Raw genomic sequence first — 18890 nt, 5'->3', positions numbered from 1 at the left:
ATAACATTTTTAAGTTTTTTTTTATATAATAGTGCTGGATGCGCGAAAAAGTAATCCACATTTTTGTTTAAGTACATTTCTATTAAAAATTAAAAATTTTGTATAAGGCAACATCTGATTCACACTATTTTATTTCACATTTAAGAATAAATTATATATATATATATATATATATATATATATATATATATATATATATATATATATATATATATATATATATATATATTAAACATGTGTTAAGTTTTAAAATTGGTTGAAAGCAATTGAATGTACACGAAGATTAACAGAGGATTTGGTACATAATAAAATATGGTCTGCGAATTTCCGGACCTAACACATAGATGGCGCTTGTTTTATTGTATTCACCGTTTTTTTCAGTTAATACTAACTTTGAATAGAAAGCTGTTAACATTTCATGATATTTTACTCATAAGTTTGTGACTTATTGTGATAAGATACATTACTTTTGTTATTTTCAAAACAGTGGATCAAAAACAATGTCGTGTTTTAATTTTACACTGCTTCTTGATGGGGAAAATATCGTTCATGCGAAGCAATGGTTTAAAAAGGACCCCGAAAAGGGAAGTTATAAGGACTCCGCACCATCAGAAATAATAATAAAACTTTGCTTTTCTGTCTTCAAACGCGGTCGTAGAGACACCGATGATGCAGAACGCACTGGACGTCCAAATAAGGTGGTAACACCAGCAAAGATAAAAAAAATTCATAAAATAGTTTTGAATGATCGAAAAGTGAATTTGCGTGAGTTAGCTAACATCGTAAAGGTATCAAAAGAACGTGCTGGTTTTATATTGCATGAGTATTTGGCGATGAAAAAACTCTGTTCAAAGTGGATGCCGCGTTTGCTTACTGTTGACCAATAATAAGAACGTGTTGATGATTCTGAGCAGTGTTTCGCCATGTTTAAACGTAACAAACCATCATCGTTATCTATGTAGACAGCAACTGGTGACAGGCCTATTTTGAGGCAAAAGATAGATCGTTCTACAAGAGTGGTATTGAAATGCTACGGCACTGGAATGATTGTGTGGCTCTTGATGGAGATTACGTTGATGAATAAAGTCAATTTTGAACAAAAAAAACGCTTTTTTTTGTTAGGTCGAGGAATTTTCAGCCTCAATATTTCCATAGTTCTCCAGTATTTTCAGCAAAAAATTTTACTGAGTTGAAAATAATCAAAAATAATCAAGTTTTTCCATGATAAATCCACGAGTCGTCATGCAGATCAGACTTTTCTCCTCGTGATTATTATTTGGTTTTGTATATTGTATACGTGATTTTTCAGTGCTTTTTCTTGATTTTTAAATATGTTTTTGTTGTAATTGGTATTGGTGACTGTTATTCTGTCTAAACTTAACTAAATAATTCTTGTTAGGTTTTTAATTTTTGATGTATTATTCAATTTAATTAGTACTTTTTATACATGTTTTTGTTAAGGTTATTTCAAATACCAAGCAACTTCATATATAATTCTTTTTGTTTTTTCTTTTTTTTGTCGATTTGTCAATATAATAATTTAAAACAAGTTTCTATTCCAAGATGACTTACAGATATTTTAAATCAAGAGTGCTATCGATATTGCCAAGCTGTTTTCTCCATCATTATTTAACAATTTCTTTTTGATATTTTATCAAGATGATTACCTATATCAACCAATTAAACTGAATTAGTGACATTTACGGGATTATTACATATTCCTAGTTCTTTCTTATGAAAGAATTGTTTTTGTTTTGAAAAAAAGTATATAGTTTAAAACAATTTTATACGTAAATTGTAAACGCTTTCCAAATTGCTGGTTTATAAGTTTGGTTTACTTGTGATATAAGTAATAAGTATCTTTTACGCTAATCTATATATAAGAGTAAATAATATCTAAAAGTGATATAAAGTTAAAATACTTGTAATTTGATAGTCCATAATCCTAAATTTAATAGTCATGCTGACAATGTATTTTGGAAATAATTTTCGATGTATTTTAACGTAACGTTTTGCCAAAATCGAAATAACGTATAATTTACAACCAGTTTTTATCTGTTGAGATCAAATACCAACCTTTTCCTGCTGCATCTGCTGTTTCATCAGGATGGTCTTCTTCTTGTCCTTACACCGTTTGTTCTGGAACCATACCCGTATCACTCTGGGACTCAGTCCGGTCATCTCCACCAACTGTTCCTTCATCAGGGCGTCTGGCCGAGGATTGGCCGCGTAACACGTCCTCAACGTATGGAGCTGTTTCTCGTTGAGGACGGTGCGGACGCGGGTCGGTTTACCATCGCCGCCGCCGCCACCGCCTCCGGGTACCCCGGCACCGCCTTTGCCGCCTCTCAGACCGCCTCCTTTATGCGATCCACTCTCCGAACCAGAATCTGCAACAAACGGGCTTCATTACAAAAAATCTCCAGAAGTGTGTTAAAAAATAAATCATCGGCAAGGTTGCGATCAAAAATTACTTATTGTAAGAACATTCTTGGAAAATAATTAAACTATACGTCATCGGCAACGTCGCATCGGTAAGTTGATCGTGTGGCATAATAAATTCGGCATGCGGGGTTGTCAATTATTTGAATTCGAATTAATTGTTATCATTCAAATTGCATTATTATTGAGTGAATACAAGGTAATATTATCAATAAAATGTTCATATATGTATCATGTTCTTTGTATCATCTTTTGAATTTGTCTTTCTAGGCTATCAAAAGTTTGTCATAAACACCAATAGTAGATGCTCTAAAGTAACTTTTACATCTATTTTTTAAAATTACTCTTAGTATTTCTACAATCTGACCAGAAGACAATACACAGGCAAAAGTATTTGTTATATTTATATTATATATACTTCATCAAGTGATCTCTTGTACAAAATACTATTTTAATTGATTACTCTTATTCTAAAGCTTATTCTAAAATTTATATTTGTCCAATGATCAGATCGGATGGTATTAGACGTTTTAGTCCACGCACTTCACTGTCACTTCGCATATTTAGCTGATTAGCAAGAACATTGGGATCCACTGACATTCTTTCGAAGTACTTAGTTATTGGTTTTAGGGGTATATCGCGTTGTATCACTTCATTTGAAACAGTAAGGCAGGCAACACTTTAATTTGGAACCGTTGTATGATGGATATATTAGACTTGCCAGTAGTTCCGCATAGTTGGATTCCATAGGACCAATTAGGCTTGAGTATAGATTTATGCAGTAATATCTTGTAGAGTCACTTGGTAGAGTTTAAGTCCAAGTTGTTTCCGTTTGGCAAGTATGCTATTCTTCCAAGTTAGACGTCAATCTAGGTGCATACCAAGATATTTAGCATCCTCTGCTTGCGAAAGTTGACGATTATTGATATAGACGACTGGTGGACATGCTCTTCAAACTACAGTAGAAAACCTATACATCTATGTCTATACAAGTTTCTATTGGCTAAGACTGCACATGCGCATTTGTTCTAATTTAACCTGACAGTTTTCAAAACTCGCGTCCTTTTCTATCACGCCTTCCTTTCTCGTACCACCGTCTTAATTGTGTTTAAATGTCATTTTTAGGTTAATTTTATATTTACATTTTGTTGAAGTAATATAATTATTTCATAGGCAAAATTAGCGGCAGATAATGCGAATATTAGTATAAGGTATGAATTATTAGTAAAATATTATCATTTTATAACACTAATTTTGTAGATTGTTAAACAGAACTTGTTTGAAGCTTATTGTAAAGGTATCTTCTGAAATCTGAGAAAAATGTTATTATTGAAAAATTGAAATCTGGTGTAACAAACGATAGAATTTTGTTACACTTAAGACAAATAGATACCCCATAAACACAGAGGTTAAATATCATTAATAAAGATGATCTATCATATTTAATAAAAAGACACAACATTAATTCAATTATAAGTCCTAATGAAATGACTGCTGTTGATTTGAAAATAAAAGAATGGAATGCAAATAGGAAAAATTTTGCATTCTATAAACGGGAAGGTAATATTAATATACATTTGTCTTATAATTGTGCTTTTTGTGAGTATGGTTTTTGTTATAGGTGAAATGCATAGTATTCTAAAAAAAGAAGATTTTATTGTTGGTTTTATGAATAGAATAATAGAAGAAAAGTTGAAATGCATAGGTATGTCTGTAACTCTCCAGAATATACGATAAAGAATACTCTGTGCAAGCATGTGCATTCAGTACGTATATATGAGGAGATAGTGGGCATTAATTCTTTTGCAGATAATGTAGCAAGTGCTCTACGAGAGCGGTCAGTGATTAAATCGCAGGACAAAGAAGAAACTAGAAGAATCTTGCAAGAAAAATATATACAGGGCGAAGCGGAAGAACCAATGACAAAAAATGACTTTGACAACAAGTTTTCGGTATTATTAACACTTTGAAATCAATCGATCAACAATCACAAAGCCAAATACTTAAGAATATAGAGTTTATGCTTCAGAGATTTCAACAAAAAAGTGACTTAAAAGGAAAACGAAAGAAGGAAACACCCAAACATAAAAAGTAAATATGTTTTACTAAAAGTGCAATGTATTATTTCATAGTTTTTCTTACTTTTAGAAGTAAATATCAGTCCGCAATATTAATGGATACTTAGGAAAGGTGGATTAGGCCTACAGGGGACACACCACAAAATAAAAAAATAACGCGACTGGGATTCTACCTCATAGGTGGTGTGGAGAAGAGTTCAATCTAAATATAATAAAGAAGTATACAAAGGAATAACCTCCTGTCTTTTTTGTTACGGTTCCTTTAATATATATTCTTCCTTTTATAATATTTTGTCATTATTTATCTGCTCTGAAGAGTTATATAAACCAAAAGAAATAATAAATCACAAAGCTTCAAGTACTATGTTATATATACTGTGCTATATTTACACTATGCTGAAAATTAATGATGCTTCGTTATAGCTTATTTCTTCTTTTGAAATATCTATAAAATATAATATTATAGAATAATATAATATATATTTATATATATATATATATATATATATATATATATATATAATAAACTAGCGACCCGCCCCGGCTTCGCACGGGTGCAATGCTGATACTAAATTAAATACACTACAGAAAAAATATGAACGTTGTATATAAAAACATAGCGGCCCGCTCCGACTTTGCACGGGCATAAAATATATATGCCTATGTCACTCAATGAAAACATGATTAAAATCGATCCAGTATTTTTGGTTCATTCATTACTGCCCTTGGCCTGCACGCATTAAATTTGGAGTAAAACAATTCCTCTTCCCCTATACTTACTATGAAGATTTCCTGCTATCTTTGGAATATCTAAATTCATACAATTTTTATTACATTACACATTTTTAAACGCAAATTTTAAAAATGTAATATCTCCGAAAATATTTGTTTAATTTACATGCTGTAAGGAACCATATTGATCTATATTAATTGCACACTGTATTTAAGGTACTTAATTCGATAAGGATTAATGCCGTATTGCTTAAAATAGCTTCGTAAATAAGCCATTTTCTCACGTAAAAAGTAAACAATAAAAATGGTTAATGTGGGTTATCCCTAAAAGATAAACATATACCATCGCGGACTTTTTTGTAGACCTTTTTATGGTGTACAATACTGTAGTACATTAATTTGATCTAACTCGTAGGGTTAGGCAGCGTTTTTGCTAATTGCTAAATAAGCCTAAAAAAATAGGTTAATTTACGACATCACGTTAGAAACCTCTAAAATTAGCAATGTTGCCTTAGTATATTATGCATGTATTATACATATAAACCTTCCTCTTGAATCACTCTATCTATTGAAAAAAACCGCATCAAAATCCGTTGCGTAGTTTTAAAGATTTAAGCGCACATAGGGATATAGGGACAGAAAAGGCGACTTTGTTTTATACTATGTAGTGAAGATATAAGTATAATAACAAATAGACAAAACGTATACAAACATGACTATATTTCATTCTTACCTTTACTATAATCTTCAAATAAGTTCTGTTTACATATTATTATTTAAGATATCCTTTGTTCCATAACAATCTACAAATCATACCTTATCTGCCCCTACTATTGCCTATGAAATAATTATATTGCCTCAACAAAATATAAATACAAAATCTATACGATGGTTACTATACGGTAACACCATCTGTTGTAAATACTTTAAAATTGATTTATAGGGCCGTACTATTGATATTTGACATCATTGTCATATATTACGAATTAGGCTTAATATTCACGAAAAACATTAAAATCATAGTAGACCCGACTGACGTCATCGTTCACCGAAAATAAAAAAATCGAATGAGACACCAAAAGGCCTGATATTATTTCACCGTTGTTTTTTTATCGGATATTTTTCTTTTCTGGCTCGACCTTTTATAAATAAAGAAAAAGGTCTTGTTTGAATCGACCGTATGGGCAAACAGGCACACACATGCAAACGTGGCGAAATGAGCAAATAGAAAGCAGAAAAAGTCTTTGGTTTTGTTTAAATAGGTATGTTTGATTTTATCCACAGGTTTTGGGTTATTTTTTACCACTAGCAGAAAAAAGCGTAGGTAAAATAACTGTAAAACATTGGTGGATACAAAGTTTGATTCAAATTATTTTTCAAAATTCATCAAACTATTAGGTGGCTGAACGTATTCTGATTTTCTGACGCATTTATTGATAAAAATTGTTATATAATAAGTATATATTAATCAAAACGTTTTCGATCATAATCTTTTTCCCATCTTTCAGGCAAAAGAACGATGTTGGTGTGATAAATCTAACTATTGATACATTTTCGCACTGCTTCAACATTTCTAAACCCTGCACGAGCCAAACCATGTTGCACTGATCTGAACAGTCGGAAATCAGCAAGCGCTACATCTGGTGAGTACGGTGGATGCCGCAGAACTTCTCATCGCTCTTCTCTCTATTTCTATATATCTCTTTTGAAAGAAGAAGAACTTGAAGTTGCTCAAGCGATGTCGGTGGATATCTACTGTAACACTTTCATTCGGTTTTGACAGCTTTTTTTCTAGTTTCAGAATGTCCAGCTAGAACTAGTGAAGTGTTTTGCGGGCGACAGAGACCCTGGATTACAACTGAGATTGTCGTAATTGGTTATCTACCGAGGTTTGCGAATGGTTAGGGATTTCATCAAGGTGTCGTCGTGTTTTAAGGCGCCTAGGGAGAACCTTACACTGAGCATGTTTGTGAAACTCTTCATGAACGGGAGGCTCTCAGAGTTGTCTCTCAGAGATGTATCTGTACCTATGCTCCGAAGAGGCAGACTGGACGGACTAACATTTTATACAGAGGCGCTTTCTGGGGGATTGTGAGTTTACTTTTTCTGCAGAGGAGTGGGAAGAGTAGACTATACACGCCATTGCCTTTGCAGATAGCGTGTTGGATTTGGGCTGACAATTGGAATCTGCCGTCGAACTGGAGACCGAGGTATGATACCTTCTGGAGCCAGGGGATGGGAACTTTATCGATTTGGAGGCGATAGGCGCGCAATTCCTTCTTGTGGTGGAACATAATAGCCTGAGTTTTGCTTGGATTTATCTGCAGCCGACAGAATTTGTACCGGACAATCGCCTGGTTCAGTCGGACTTGAAGTCTGTCGCGAATAGCGTCGGGACTATAACCGATTGTGAAAAAAGAGAAGTCATCTGCATAAAATGCTGTGTGGAAATGCTTGTGGAGTGGGAAATCAGCCATGTGAAGGTTGAACAGGGCTGGGGTTAGTGGAGCACCTTGCGGGACTCCTGCGGAGATCTGTTTTCGATCCTTTCAATTCTCAATTGAAAGGTCCTACCGTCCAAGTATGAATCTATCTTAGCAGTAACGTGTTTTTAATTTCTTGATTTAGTTTCGTCTGATTTCGAAATATCTCGTATTTTAGAATCTAGTTCGGTTAGATCTTTATTACATTATGTAATAGTGGTTCAAATTCATTATTATCTATTTAGTTCATTAATATCAAAACACTCAAAACCTAATAAAAGTTTGAATCTATAATTAGTGATATTGAAAGTGTTTGAAAATACAGATGTATTGGAACCACTAAAAATCATTGGAAAATTGCTCAAAACATATAGCGTAAAAATACAAATTCTCAGTTTACGATCTAATCCTCAAATATAGAATAAAATATTATACATACTGAAGTAAATTATGTTTGGTAATAATTCCTGTATTTTGGTTACCTCTTTTTGAAAGGAATGATTAATTGAATCTTTATTTCACATATTTTATTCCTTTTTTTTAATAATTAAAGTTATTAATCTATCTATCTAACAACTGAATCTAACTAAATTCAAAATTGAATCAAATGTACATAGGCTCATAGGAAATAACTCATTTCTTGTTTGTTGATGTGGCCTGACTTCCATTGTAAATAAGTTATATTATTAAGTGATGGTATTTATAAGTTGGATAATTATTGGAATAAGTGCATTAAAGTTGAGGGAAATAATGCTGAAACCTTATTTTAGATATTTTAGTATGATCTGTCCTACATATTTAACTATAATTTCGGATTTTAATTACAATTTCTTGAAAATTTAGGGATTTTATTTAATATTTGTATTACAGGAACTATCAGAGAATGGGGTAAACTTATTACATTCATATTCACTGCTATATTACGAAATAATTTTTTCCTAGCATCTGGAAAGTAGCTCAAATAATAATGATTCTCACACCAGGGAAAACACCAGAAGATGTCACCTCCTACCGGCTTATACGTTTATTACCGATAATCTCAAAAGTTTTGTATATATATTGTATAATAGAAAAATGAAAGATCATTCCAGAACACGAATTTGGGTTTCGCAATAAGCATGGAACAATAGAACAAGTGCATAAACTTGTTAACAAAATAAATATGGACTTAAATGCCAAAATATATTGTTCAGCTGCATTCCTAGACATATCTCATGTCTTTGATAAAGTATGGCATACAAGATGACAGATTAAATTAAAGAAATTTCCTCTTCGTCCGGCTTATGCGCTACTAAAATCTTAACTCACAGATCGTTATTTTACTGTAAAACAAGGCGATGAACTTATCGAATTTCATGCAATATATTCAGGAGTTCCGCAAGATAGTGTACTGGGTTCAGTACTATATCTTCTGTACGCAGCCGATCTACCTACAACATAAATAACCACTGTGGCAACATACGCGACGATACGGCAGTCTTAGCCTCTCATAAAGATTCAGCAATAGCATCAATGAACCTACAAACACACCTAAATCAAATATAAATGTGGCTGAAAAGATGGCGCATAACAGCCAACGAAACGCTCCGTAGAACAGTCCACCAATCTATATGAATAATTGTCAACTCCGCAAGCAGACAATGCTAAATATCTTGGTATGCACCTAGATCGACGTCTAACTTGGAAGAAGCATATAACCACCAAATGGAAACAACTTGGACTTACACTCTACCAAATGTATTGGCTTATCGGGCGCAAATCCAAGTTATCATTAGATAACAAGATATTATTGTATAAATCTATACTCAAGCCTGTTTGGTCATATGGAATCTAACTATGTGGAACCGCTAGCAAATCTAATATATCCATCATACAACGGTTCCAAAATAAAATGTTCCGTGCTATTGTCGATGCTTCGTACTATATTTCAAATGAAGTGATACAATGCCATATTCCTCTAGAACCAATAACTAGTGTAATTCAACGTGTTTGTGTTAAGTACTTCGAAAGAGTGTCAGTACAATGGTTAATCAGCTAAATATGCGAAGTGACAATGAAGTGCGTAGACTAAAACGTCTAACATCATCCGATCTGATTATTGGACATATATAGATTTTAGAATAAGCTTTAGAATAAGACTAATTAATTAAATATAATTTCCAATTAAATTAAATTTCCAATATAGAAGGTAAACAGTTTGGACATTAATTCACGAGCAATACCTTAAAAGAAGAAGTACGTTGCTGTAACCACCGTTTGAACCTTCTTATAAACGACGCTGTAAAATTCAATATGTTCAGTATACATTTTTTCTCACTTGTTCAACCACCCCAACTAATCAGTAGTCTATCATAAAAATTAACGTATTAAATTTAACGTTATGACGTTTGTCGGGTACCAAATGGCCTAGATAATTGATGCATTATCCTCTTTAGGTTTGGATTGGTCGTTGGTCAAAACTAACGAAAAAATAGAACGGCTAGGAGCGGTTAGAAAATCCAGCTATAATTTGTATAACTATGACTTCCTTAACATTCTTTAATGCTATTATTTTGTTATTGTGTAATAAAAAACTTAATAATTCTTTTTGTGTGTGTGCTTACTATTTGCTTCAAATAAAAATATTTACGAGAAACAAATCTGAAATGTTAATTCTGTAATGATTATCTACGTTAAATTTTAACGATTATTAAATAATTGACAAACCTGCAGAAGAAGTCAAGTCTTATAGGCCTATTTTGCTGCTACCTACAATATCAAAAATATTTGCGAAACTAATATTTAAGTGTTAAAATTTTTGTAATAATACCAGATTTCCAGTTTGGTTTTCGAAATCACCACTCAACAAACTTTTAAGTGCACAGAGTAACTTCGGCTATTGAAAAAGCATTTGAGGAAAAGAAATATTGTCCTGCAATATTCCTGGATGTTTTTTTTTTTTATTACTCTTCGTGAGTCCACAATCTGCCCTATTGGCAATAAGTATTTCTTCTGTTTATATTATATATACATGGCATGTAGAAAATCACTTCATTAAGTAATCTTCTGTATAAAATATTATCTTAATTAATTAGTCTTATTCTAATGCTTATTCTAAACTCTACATATGTCCAGTAATCAGATCAGGTGGTGTTAAACGTGTTAGTCTACGCACTTCACTATCACGTCGCATATTTAGCTGATTAGCGAGTACATTGGGATGCACTGACACTCTTTCGAAGTACTTCACACAAACACGTTGGATTACACTCGTTATAGGTTCTAGAGGAATATCGCGTTGTACCACTTTATTTGAAATATAGTACGGAGCATCAACAATGGTACGCAACACCTTATTTTGGAACCGTTGAATGATGGATATATTAGATTTGCTAGCGGTACCCCATAGTTGAATTCCATATGTCCAAATGGGCTTGAGTATAGACTCATACAGCAATACCTTGTTATCTAATGATAACTTGGATTTGCGCCCAATGAGCCAATACATTTGATATAATTTTAGTCCTAGTTGTTTCCGTTTAGAGAGTATGTGCTTCTTCCAATTCCTGGATGTTGATGATGCGATATTCCTCTAGAACCAATAACTAGTGTAATTCAACGTGTTTGTGTTAAGTACTTCGAAAGAGTGTCAGTACAATGGTTAATCAGCTAAATATGCGAAGTGACAATGAAGTGCGTAGACTAAAACGTCTAACATCATCCGATCTGATTATTGGACATATATAGATTTTAGAATAAGCTTTAGAATAAGAGTAATTAATTAAAATAGTATTTTGTACAGGGGATTACTTAATTAAGTGATTTTCTACATGCCATGTATATATAATATAAACATAACAAATACTTATTACCTTCTGGGTAGGCTGCAGAAACTAATCTCAATGTTTTGGAAATGTATAACAGTGCAACTTACGAAAATAATTATAGGTAATTTATTTTATTATGTCAGTATATATCAAGAACGTTTCGACGAGAATGCGACGATGCCAAATGTCCTAATTGTTCCTGATTTCGAAGTAAGATTTCCAAAACAATAAAATCGATATTGATTTGATATTCCTCCACAGTTCAACGGATGGTCCCGAAGCGAACGATTCGTTCTTAGGCGGTGGTTGTGGAACGAGCAAACAATAGATAAAAGGAAAAAAACCTCTAAAAATAACTATAAGTCGGTCGCGGCGGGCGCTTTTGACATCTCGGCCACTCAGGGGACCATCTCTGTTTGTCCAGCCCGTGTTTGGCTAAAGCGCTCGATGGCAGGCCGTTTTTAACTGGACAAATATTTGCCCGTAGCGGGGGCTTAGCTTCAAAGCTCGCACGGCGGGCCCACAATGAACAATTAGCCCCGATATCGGCGGCTACCGTTCATTAGCACCGCTTTTGGTCTGAGTATGGAGAACCGGTCATTGTTTAACTTGAACAAACCACTGATGGAGGTCGCTCGCTAGTTTTTGAACGGAAAATTTGAACTTAGTAACGATTCTCGTTTTATATGTGTATAAATCGGGTGAAATGTTTGTACAAAATCACAGACAGAAAATTTCACAGAACGTTGGATTCGAATACGAGCACATTTTCATACAGGCATCACACGTGTGAAGCATAAAATCATCATCATGTTTTCTTCAACGCTATTTTGTTGTAGATTTAGTTAAAAAAGTGCTTTATTTTGGCTTCATTTGCAATTTTTTTTGTTGAAATTCTCAAGCACGTTTTTGTTAAAATACCGATTCTTTATTTTTGTTGCCAAAACAAATTCCTACTATCGCTACTATACGCTACGTAACCAATAAGGAACTGCACGATGACCTCGAAATTAAATGGATTTTCGAAGTTGTCCAAGATTTTACCTCAAAGGCAGGCGACAACAGGAAGGAAATCAAAAAGTTGAAGCGATCACCAACTTGTATAGTGTTTAAGAGTTACTCGTTATTTTGGTTTAAGTAATTAATTTTAGTTTAATTTGGGAAATACATATTGATGTATCTATCTTATTAAAAAAAAAGAAAATTAGTAATAAATTAATTTGTAAATTAAGAATGTACTAGGCATATCTAATGTAAGTAATTAAAATAAGAAGATAATGAGCTGGATTTAATACTGTATATCTTGTATACATTTGATTCACGAACTATAATAATCATTACTGTGCTCTCTATTATAATATTATATATTAGCATCTAAAGAAGATACAATGAGAAATAGCATATCTCTAAATACACCGTAATAAAATACAATTAAGGCTGAGAACTTGAAAAATATAAGTAAATATCTCTATAACAGAGTACAGTTGTTTAAATTAATACTTATGATGAAATATAATTCAACTATGGAATATTGTTTCCAAGTCATAATATAGCCATGATTTAGAGATTCCGTCTTATAAGCATTGGACCTGGTGACATTAGTCCAACTACCGGAGTCATATTTTTTCCAAAGAAAATTTAGAGTTTCGTATGAAGGTGTATTCTCAACACTGCTATTCTCCTAATAAAAACAGTATTTGACATATTTTGCCGATGTCATTATGGCAAAAACATAGGTCTGCACAAATGACAGTAAACAAGATCCATAAATGGACTAGAGATTGAAAAATACAGTTTAATAGCTCGGCATTTGTTCATGTCAATGTTGAGTTACGGGGAAATGATAAAAACATAATTATATCATTTGAGAGATAACCGATTGTTTTGAGGGATAACCGATGACAGTTTAAACTGGAAACATTACAGTAGAAAAACAGCAGAGTAGATTAGTCTCAAAGTTAAGTTCTAAAATCAAATAGATTGGTTTATCAGTCAGTCACAAAACCAATTTGGACCTATGGGGTGCAAATATGGGGTTGCATTAAGAGATCATATCAACTAGTAATCCAACGTACCTGAAAAAAGTTCTACGATTCAAAGTTCTACGTTCAGCAATGCTTATCGCTACGTAATCAAGTGATCCAAGATTTCACCTTGAAACATGAAACAAGATTGCTAAATCACAGCAACGTGGAAATACTATAGCTATTGGACAACAGGCAAGAAATCAGAAGATTGAAGGTAACTAAGTGACACGAAATTGTTTACTGTATTAGTGTATTCTTAACTTTAGCTTACGTAGTTTAGTTTAATATTAATTTTTGAAATACATAGTGGTGTATTAATCACATATCCCAGAACAAAATTAATAAATTAGTTTGTAAATTTAAGTTGTACAAAGCATATAAAATAGATTGGTTAACAGTCAGTCATAAAACCATTTGGGACCTATGGGGTGCAAATATGTGGTTGCATTTAGAGATCATATCAACTAGTAATCCAACGTACCCGAAAAAAAGTTCTACGATTCAAAGTGCTACGTTCAGCAATGCTTATGGCTACGTAATCAAGTGATTCAAGATTTCGCCTTGAAACATGAAACAAGGTTGCTAAATCACAGCAACGTGGAAACTCTATAGCTATTGGACAACAGGCAAGAAATCAGAAGATTGAAGGCAACTAAATCACACGAAATTGTTTAGTGTATAAGTGTATTCTTAACTTTAGCTTACGTAGTTTAGTTTAATATTAATTTTTGAAATACATAGTGGTGTATTAATCACATATCCCAGAACAAAATTAATAAATTAGTTTGTAAATTTAAGTTGTACAAAGCATATAAAATAGATTGGTTAACAGTCAGTCATAAAACCATTTTGGACCTATGGGGTGCAAATATGGGGTTGTATTTAGAGATCATATCAACTAGTAATCCAACGTACCCGAAAAAAAGTTCTACGATTCAAAGTTCTACGTTCAGCAATGCTTATGACTACGTAATCAAGTGATCCAAGATTTCACCTTGAAACATGAAACAAGATTGCTAAATCACAGCAACGTGGAAATACTATAGCTATTGGACAACAGGCAAGAAATCAGAAGATTGAAGGTAACTAAGTGACACGAAATTGTTTACTGTATAAGTGTATTCTTAACTTTAGCTTACGTAGTTTAGTTTAATATTAATTTTTGAAATACATAGTGGTGTATTAATCACATATCCCAGAACAATATTAATAAATTAGTTTGTAAATTTAAGTTGTACAAAGCATATAAAATAGATTGGTTAACAGTCAGTCATAAAACCATTTGGGACCTATGGGGTGCAAATATGTGGTTGCATTTAGAGATCATATCAACTAGTAATCCAACGTATCTGAAAAAAAGTTCTACGATTCAAAGTGCTACGTTCAGCAATGCTTATGGCTACGTAATCAAGTGATTCAAGATTTCGCCTTGAAACATTAAACAAGGTCGCTAAATCACAGCAACGTGGAAACTCTATAGCTATTGGACAACAGGCAAGAAATCAGAAGATTGAAGGCAACTAAATCACACGAAATTGTTTAGTGTATAAGTGTATTCTTAACTTTAGCTTACGTAGTTTAGTTTAATATTAATTTTTGAAATACATAGTGGTGTATTAATAACATATCCCAGAACAATATTAATAAATTAGTTTGTAAATTTAAGTTGTACAAAGCATATAAAATAGATTGGTTTATCAGTCAGCCATAAAACCAATTTGGACGTATGGGGTGCAAACATGTGGTTGCATTTAGAGATCATATCAACTAGTAATTCATCGTATCTGAAAAAAAGTTCTACGATTCAAAGTGCTACGTTCAGCAATGCTTATGGCTACGTAATCAAGTGATTCAAGATTTCGCCTTGAAACATTAAACAAGGTCGCTAAATTACAGCAACGTGGAAACTCTATAGCTATTGGACAACAGGCAAGAAATCAGAAGATTGAAGGCAACTAAATCACACGAAATTGTTTAGTGTATAAGTGTATTCTTAACTTTAGCTTACGTAGTTTAGTTTAATATTAATTTTTGAAATACATAGTGGTGTATTAATAACATATCCCAGAACAATATTAATAAATTAGTTTGTAAATTTAAGTTGTACAAAGCATATAAAATAGATTGGTTTATCAGTCAGCCATAAAACCAATTTGGGCGTATGGGGTGCAAATATGTGGTTGCATTTAGAGATCATATCAACTAGTAATTCATCGTATCTGAAAAAAAGTTCTACGATTCAAAGTGCTACGTTCAGCAATGCTTATGGCTACGTAATCAAGTGATTCAAGATTTCGCCTTGAAACATTAAACAAGGTCGCTAAATTACAGCAACGTGGAAACTCTATAGCTATTGGACAACAGGCAAGAAATCAGAAGATTGAAGGCAACTAAATCACACGAAATTGTTTAGTGTATAAGTGTATTCTTAACTTTAGCTTACGTAGTTTAGTTTAATATTAATTTTTGAAATACATAGTGGTGTATTAATAACATATCCCAGAACAATATTAATAAATTAGTTTGTAAATTTAAGTTGTACAAAGCATATAAAATAGATTGGTTTATCAGTCAGCCATAAAACCAATTTGGGCGTATGGGGTGCAAATATGTGGTTGCATTTAGAGATCATATCAACTAGTAATCCAACGTACCCGAAAAAAAGTTCTACGATTCAAAGTTCTACGTTCAGCAATGCTTATGACTACGTAATCAAGTGATTCAAGATTTCGCCTTGAAACATTAAACAAGGTCGCTAAATTACAGCAACGTGGAAACTCTATAGCTATTGGACAACAGGCAAGAAATCAGAAGATTGAAGGCAACTAAATCACACGAAATTGTTTAGTGTATAAGTGTATTCTTAACTTTAGCTTACGTAGTTTAGTTTAATATTAATTTTTGAAATACATAGTGGTGTATTAATAACATATCCCAGAACAATATTAATAAATTAGTTTGTAAATTTAAGTTGTACAAAGCATATAAAATAGATTGGTTTATCAGTCAGCCATAAAACCAATTTGGGCGTATGGGGTGCAAATATGTGGTTGCATTTAGAGATCATATCAACTAGTAATCCAACGTACCCGAAAAAAAGTTCTACGATTCAAAGTTCTACGTTCAGCAATGCTTATGACTACGTAATCAAGTGATTCAAGATTTCGCCTTGAAACATTAAACAAGGTCGCTAAATTACAGCAACGTGGAAACTCTATAGCTATTGGACAACAGGCAAGAAATCAGAAGATTGAAGGCAACTAAATCACACGAAATTGTTTAGTGTATAAGTGTATTCTTAACTTTAGCTTACGTAGTTTAGTTTAATATTAATTTTTGAAATACATAGTGGTGTATTAATAACATATCCCAGAACAATATTAATAAATTAGTTTGTAAATTTAAGTTGTACAAAGCATATAAAATAGATTGGTTTATCAGTCAGCCATAAAACCAATTTGGGCGTATGGGGTGCAAATATGTGGTTGCATTTAGAGATCATATCAACTAGTAATTCATCGTATCTGAAAAAAAGTTCTACGATTCAAAGTGCTACGTTCAGCAATGCTTATGGCTACGTAATCAAGTGATTCAAGATTTCGCCTTGAAACATTAAACAAGGTCGCTAAATTACAGCAACGTGGAAACTCTATAGCTATTGGACAACAGGCAAGAAATCAGAAGATTGAAGGCAACTAAATCACACGAAATTGTTTAGTGTATAAGTGTATTCTTAACTTTAGCTTACGTAGTTTAGTTTAATATTAATTTTTGAAATACATAGTGGTGTATTAATAACATATCCCAGAACAATATTAATAAATTAGTTTGTAAATTTAAGTTGTACAAAGCATATAAAATAGATTGGTTTATCAGTCAGCCATAAAACCAATTTGGGCGTATGGGGTGCAAATATGTGGTTGCATTTAGAGATCATATCAACTAGTAATTCATCGTATCTGAAAAAAAGTTCTACGATTCAAAGTGCTACGTTCAGCAATGCTTATGGCTACGTAATCAAGTGATTCAAGATTTCGCCTTGAAACATTAAACAAGGTCGCTAAATTACAGCAACGTGGAAACTCTATAGCTATTGGACAACAGGCAAGAAATCAGAAGATTGAAGGCAACTAAATCACACGAAATTGTTTAGTGTATAAGTGTATTCTTAACTTTAGCTTACGTAGTTTAGTTTAATATTAATTTTTGAAATACATAGTGGTGTATTAATAACATATCCCAGAACAATATTAATAAATTAGTTTGTAAATTTAAGTTGTACAAAGCATATAAAATAGATTGGTTTATCAGTCAGCCATAAAACCAATTTGGGCGTATGGGGTGCAAATATGTGGTTGCATTTAGAGATCATATCAACTAGTAATTCATCGTATCTGAAAAAAAGTTCTACGATTCAAAGTGCTACGTTCAGCAATGCTTATGGCTACGTAATCAAGTGATTCAAGATTTCGCCTTGAAACATTAAACAAGGTCGCTAAATTACAGCAACGTGGAAACTCTATAGCTATTGGACAACAGGCAAGAAATCAGAAGATTGAAGGCAACTAAATCACACGAAATTGTTTAGTGTATAAGTGTATTCTTAACTTTAGCTTACGTAGTTTAGTTTAATATTAATTTTTGAAATACATAGTGGTGTATTAATAACATATCCCAGAACAATATTAATAAATTAGTTTGTAAATTTAAGTTGTACAAAGCATATAAAATAGATTGGTTTATCAGTCAGCCATAAAACCAATTTGGGCGTATGGGGTGCAAATATGTGGTTGCATTTAGAGATCATATCAACTAGTAATTCATCGTATCTGAAAAAAAGTTCTACGATTCAAAGTGCTACGTTCAGCAATGCTTATGGCTACGTAATCAAGTGATTCAAGATTTCGCCTTGAAACATTAAACAAGGTCGCTAAATTACAGCAACGTGGAAACTCTATAGCTATTGGACAACAGGCAAGAAATCAGAAGATTGAAGGCAACTAAATCACACGAAATTGTTTAGTGTATAAGTGTATTCTTAACTTTAGCTTACGTAGTTTAGTTTAATATTAATTTTTGAAATACATAGTGGTGTATTAATAACATATCCCAGAACAATATTAATAAATTAGTTTGTAAATTTAAGTTGTACAAAGCATATAAAATAGATTGGTTTATCAGTCAGCCATAAAACCAATTTGGACGTATGGGGTGCAAATATGTGGTTGCATTTAGAGATCATATCAACTAGTAATTCATCGTATCTGAAAAAAAGTTCTACGATTCAAAGTGCTACGTTCAGCAATGCTTATGGCTACGTAA

The 18890-nt window shown here is 32.7% G+C and overlaps 2 protein-coding genes across 3 annotated transcripts in view; one reads left to right on the top strand and one right to left on the bottom strand.

Moving 5' to 3' along the window:
- The window catches only part of tup (LIM1_Isl and LIM2_Isl domain-containing protein tup), a 97748-nt gene that overhangs the window by 7981 nt on the left and 70877 nt on the right, over window positions 1-18890 (bottom strand). For both annotated transcript variants that reach the window (XM_076403835.1, XM_076403836.1), the window contains exon 4: window positions 2077-2390. In XM_076403835.1, the coding sequence (XP_076259950.1) occupies window positions 2077-2390 (314 nt within the window). The remainder of the gene's footprint in view (window positions 1-2076; window positions 2391-18890) is intronic.
- Window positions 3811-4502, top strand: LOC143196195 (uncharacterized). Its single transcript, XM_076403867.1, has 3 exons — window positions 3811-4002; window positions 4064-4147; window positions 4252-4502. The coding sequence occupies exons 1-3, from the start codon at window positions 3930-3932 to the stop codon at window positions 4410-4412; spliced, it is 318 nt and encodes a 105-aa protein (XP_076259982.1). The 5' UTR covers window positions 3811-3929; the 3' UTR covers window positions 4413-4502.

This window comes from Rhynchophorus ferrugineus, unplaced genomic scaffold (genome assembly GCF_030347505.1).
Source record: "Rhynchophorus ferrugineus isolate W39M unplaced genomic scaffold, kcgeb_rfMv2 rfM4, whole genome shotgun sequence".
Classification (NCBI taxonomy): domain Eukaryota; kingdom Metazoa; phylum Arthropoda; class Insecta; order Coleoptera; family Curculionidae; genus Rhynchophorus; species Rhynchophorus ferrugineus.
The sequence above is the reverse complement of the archived record's forward strand: the minus strand, read 5'-3'. Positions and strand labels throughout refer to the sequence as shown.

Bases quoted from the DNA above. Each gene is read 5' to 3' on its own strand.
- LOC143196195 (XM_076403867.1), top strand. From the start codon at position 3,930: ATGACTGCTGTTGATTTGAAAATAAAAGAATGGAATGCAAATAGGAAA. The intron at 4,003-4,063 runs GTAATATTAATA...TTTTTGTTATAG, and splicing joins TGCATTCTATAAACGGGAAG to GTGAAATGCATAGTATTCTA. The intron at 4,148-4,251 runs GTATGTCTGTAA...ATTCTTTTGCAG, and splicing joins AGAAAAGTTGAAATGCATAG to ATAATGTAGCAAGTGCTCTA.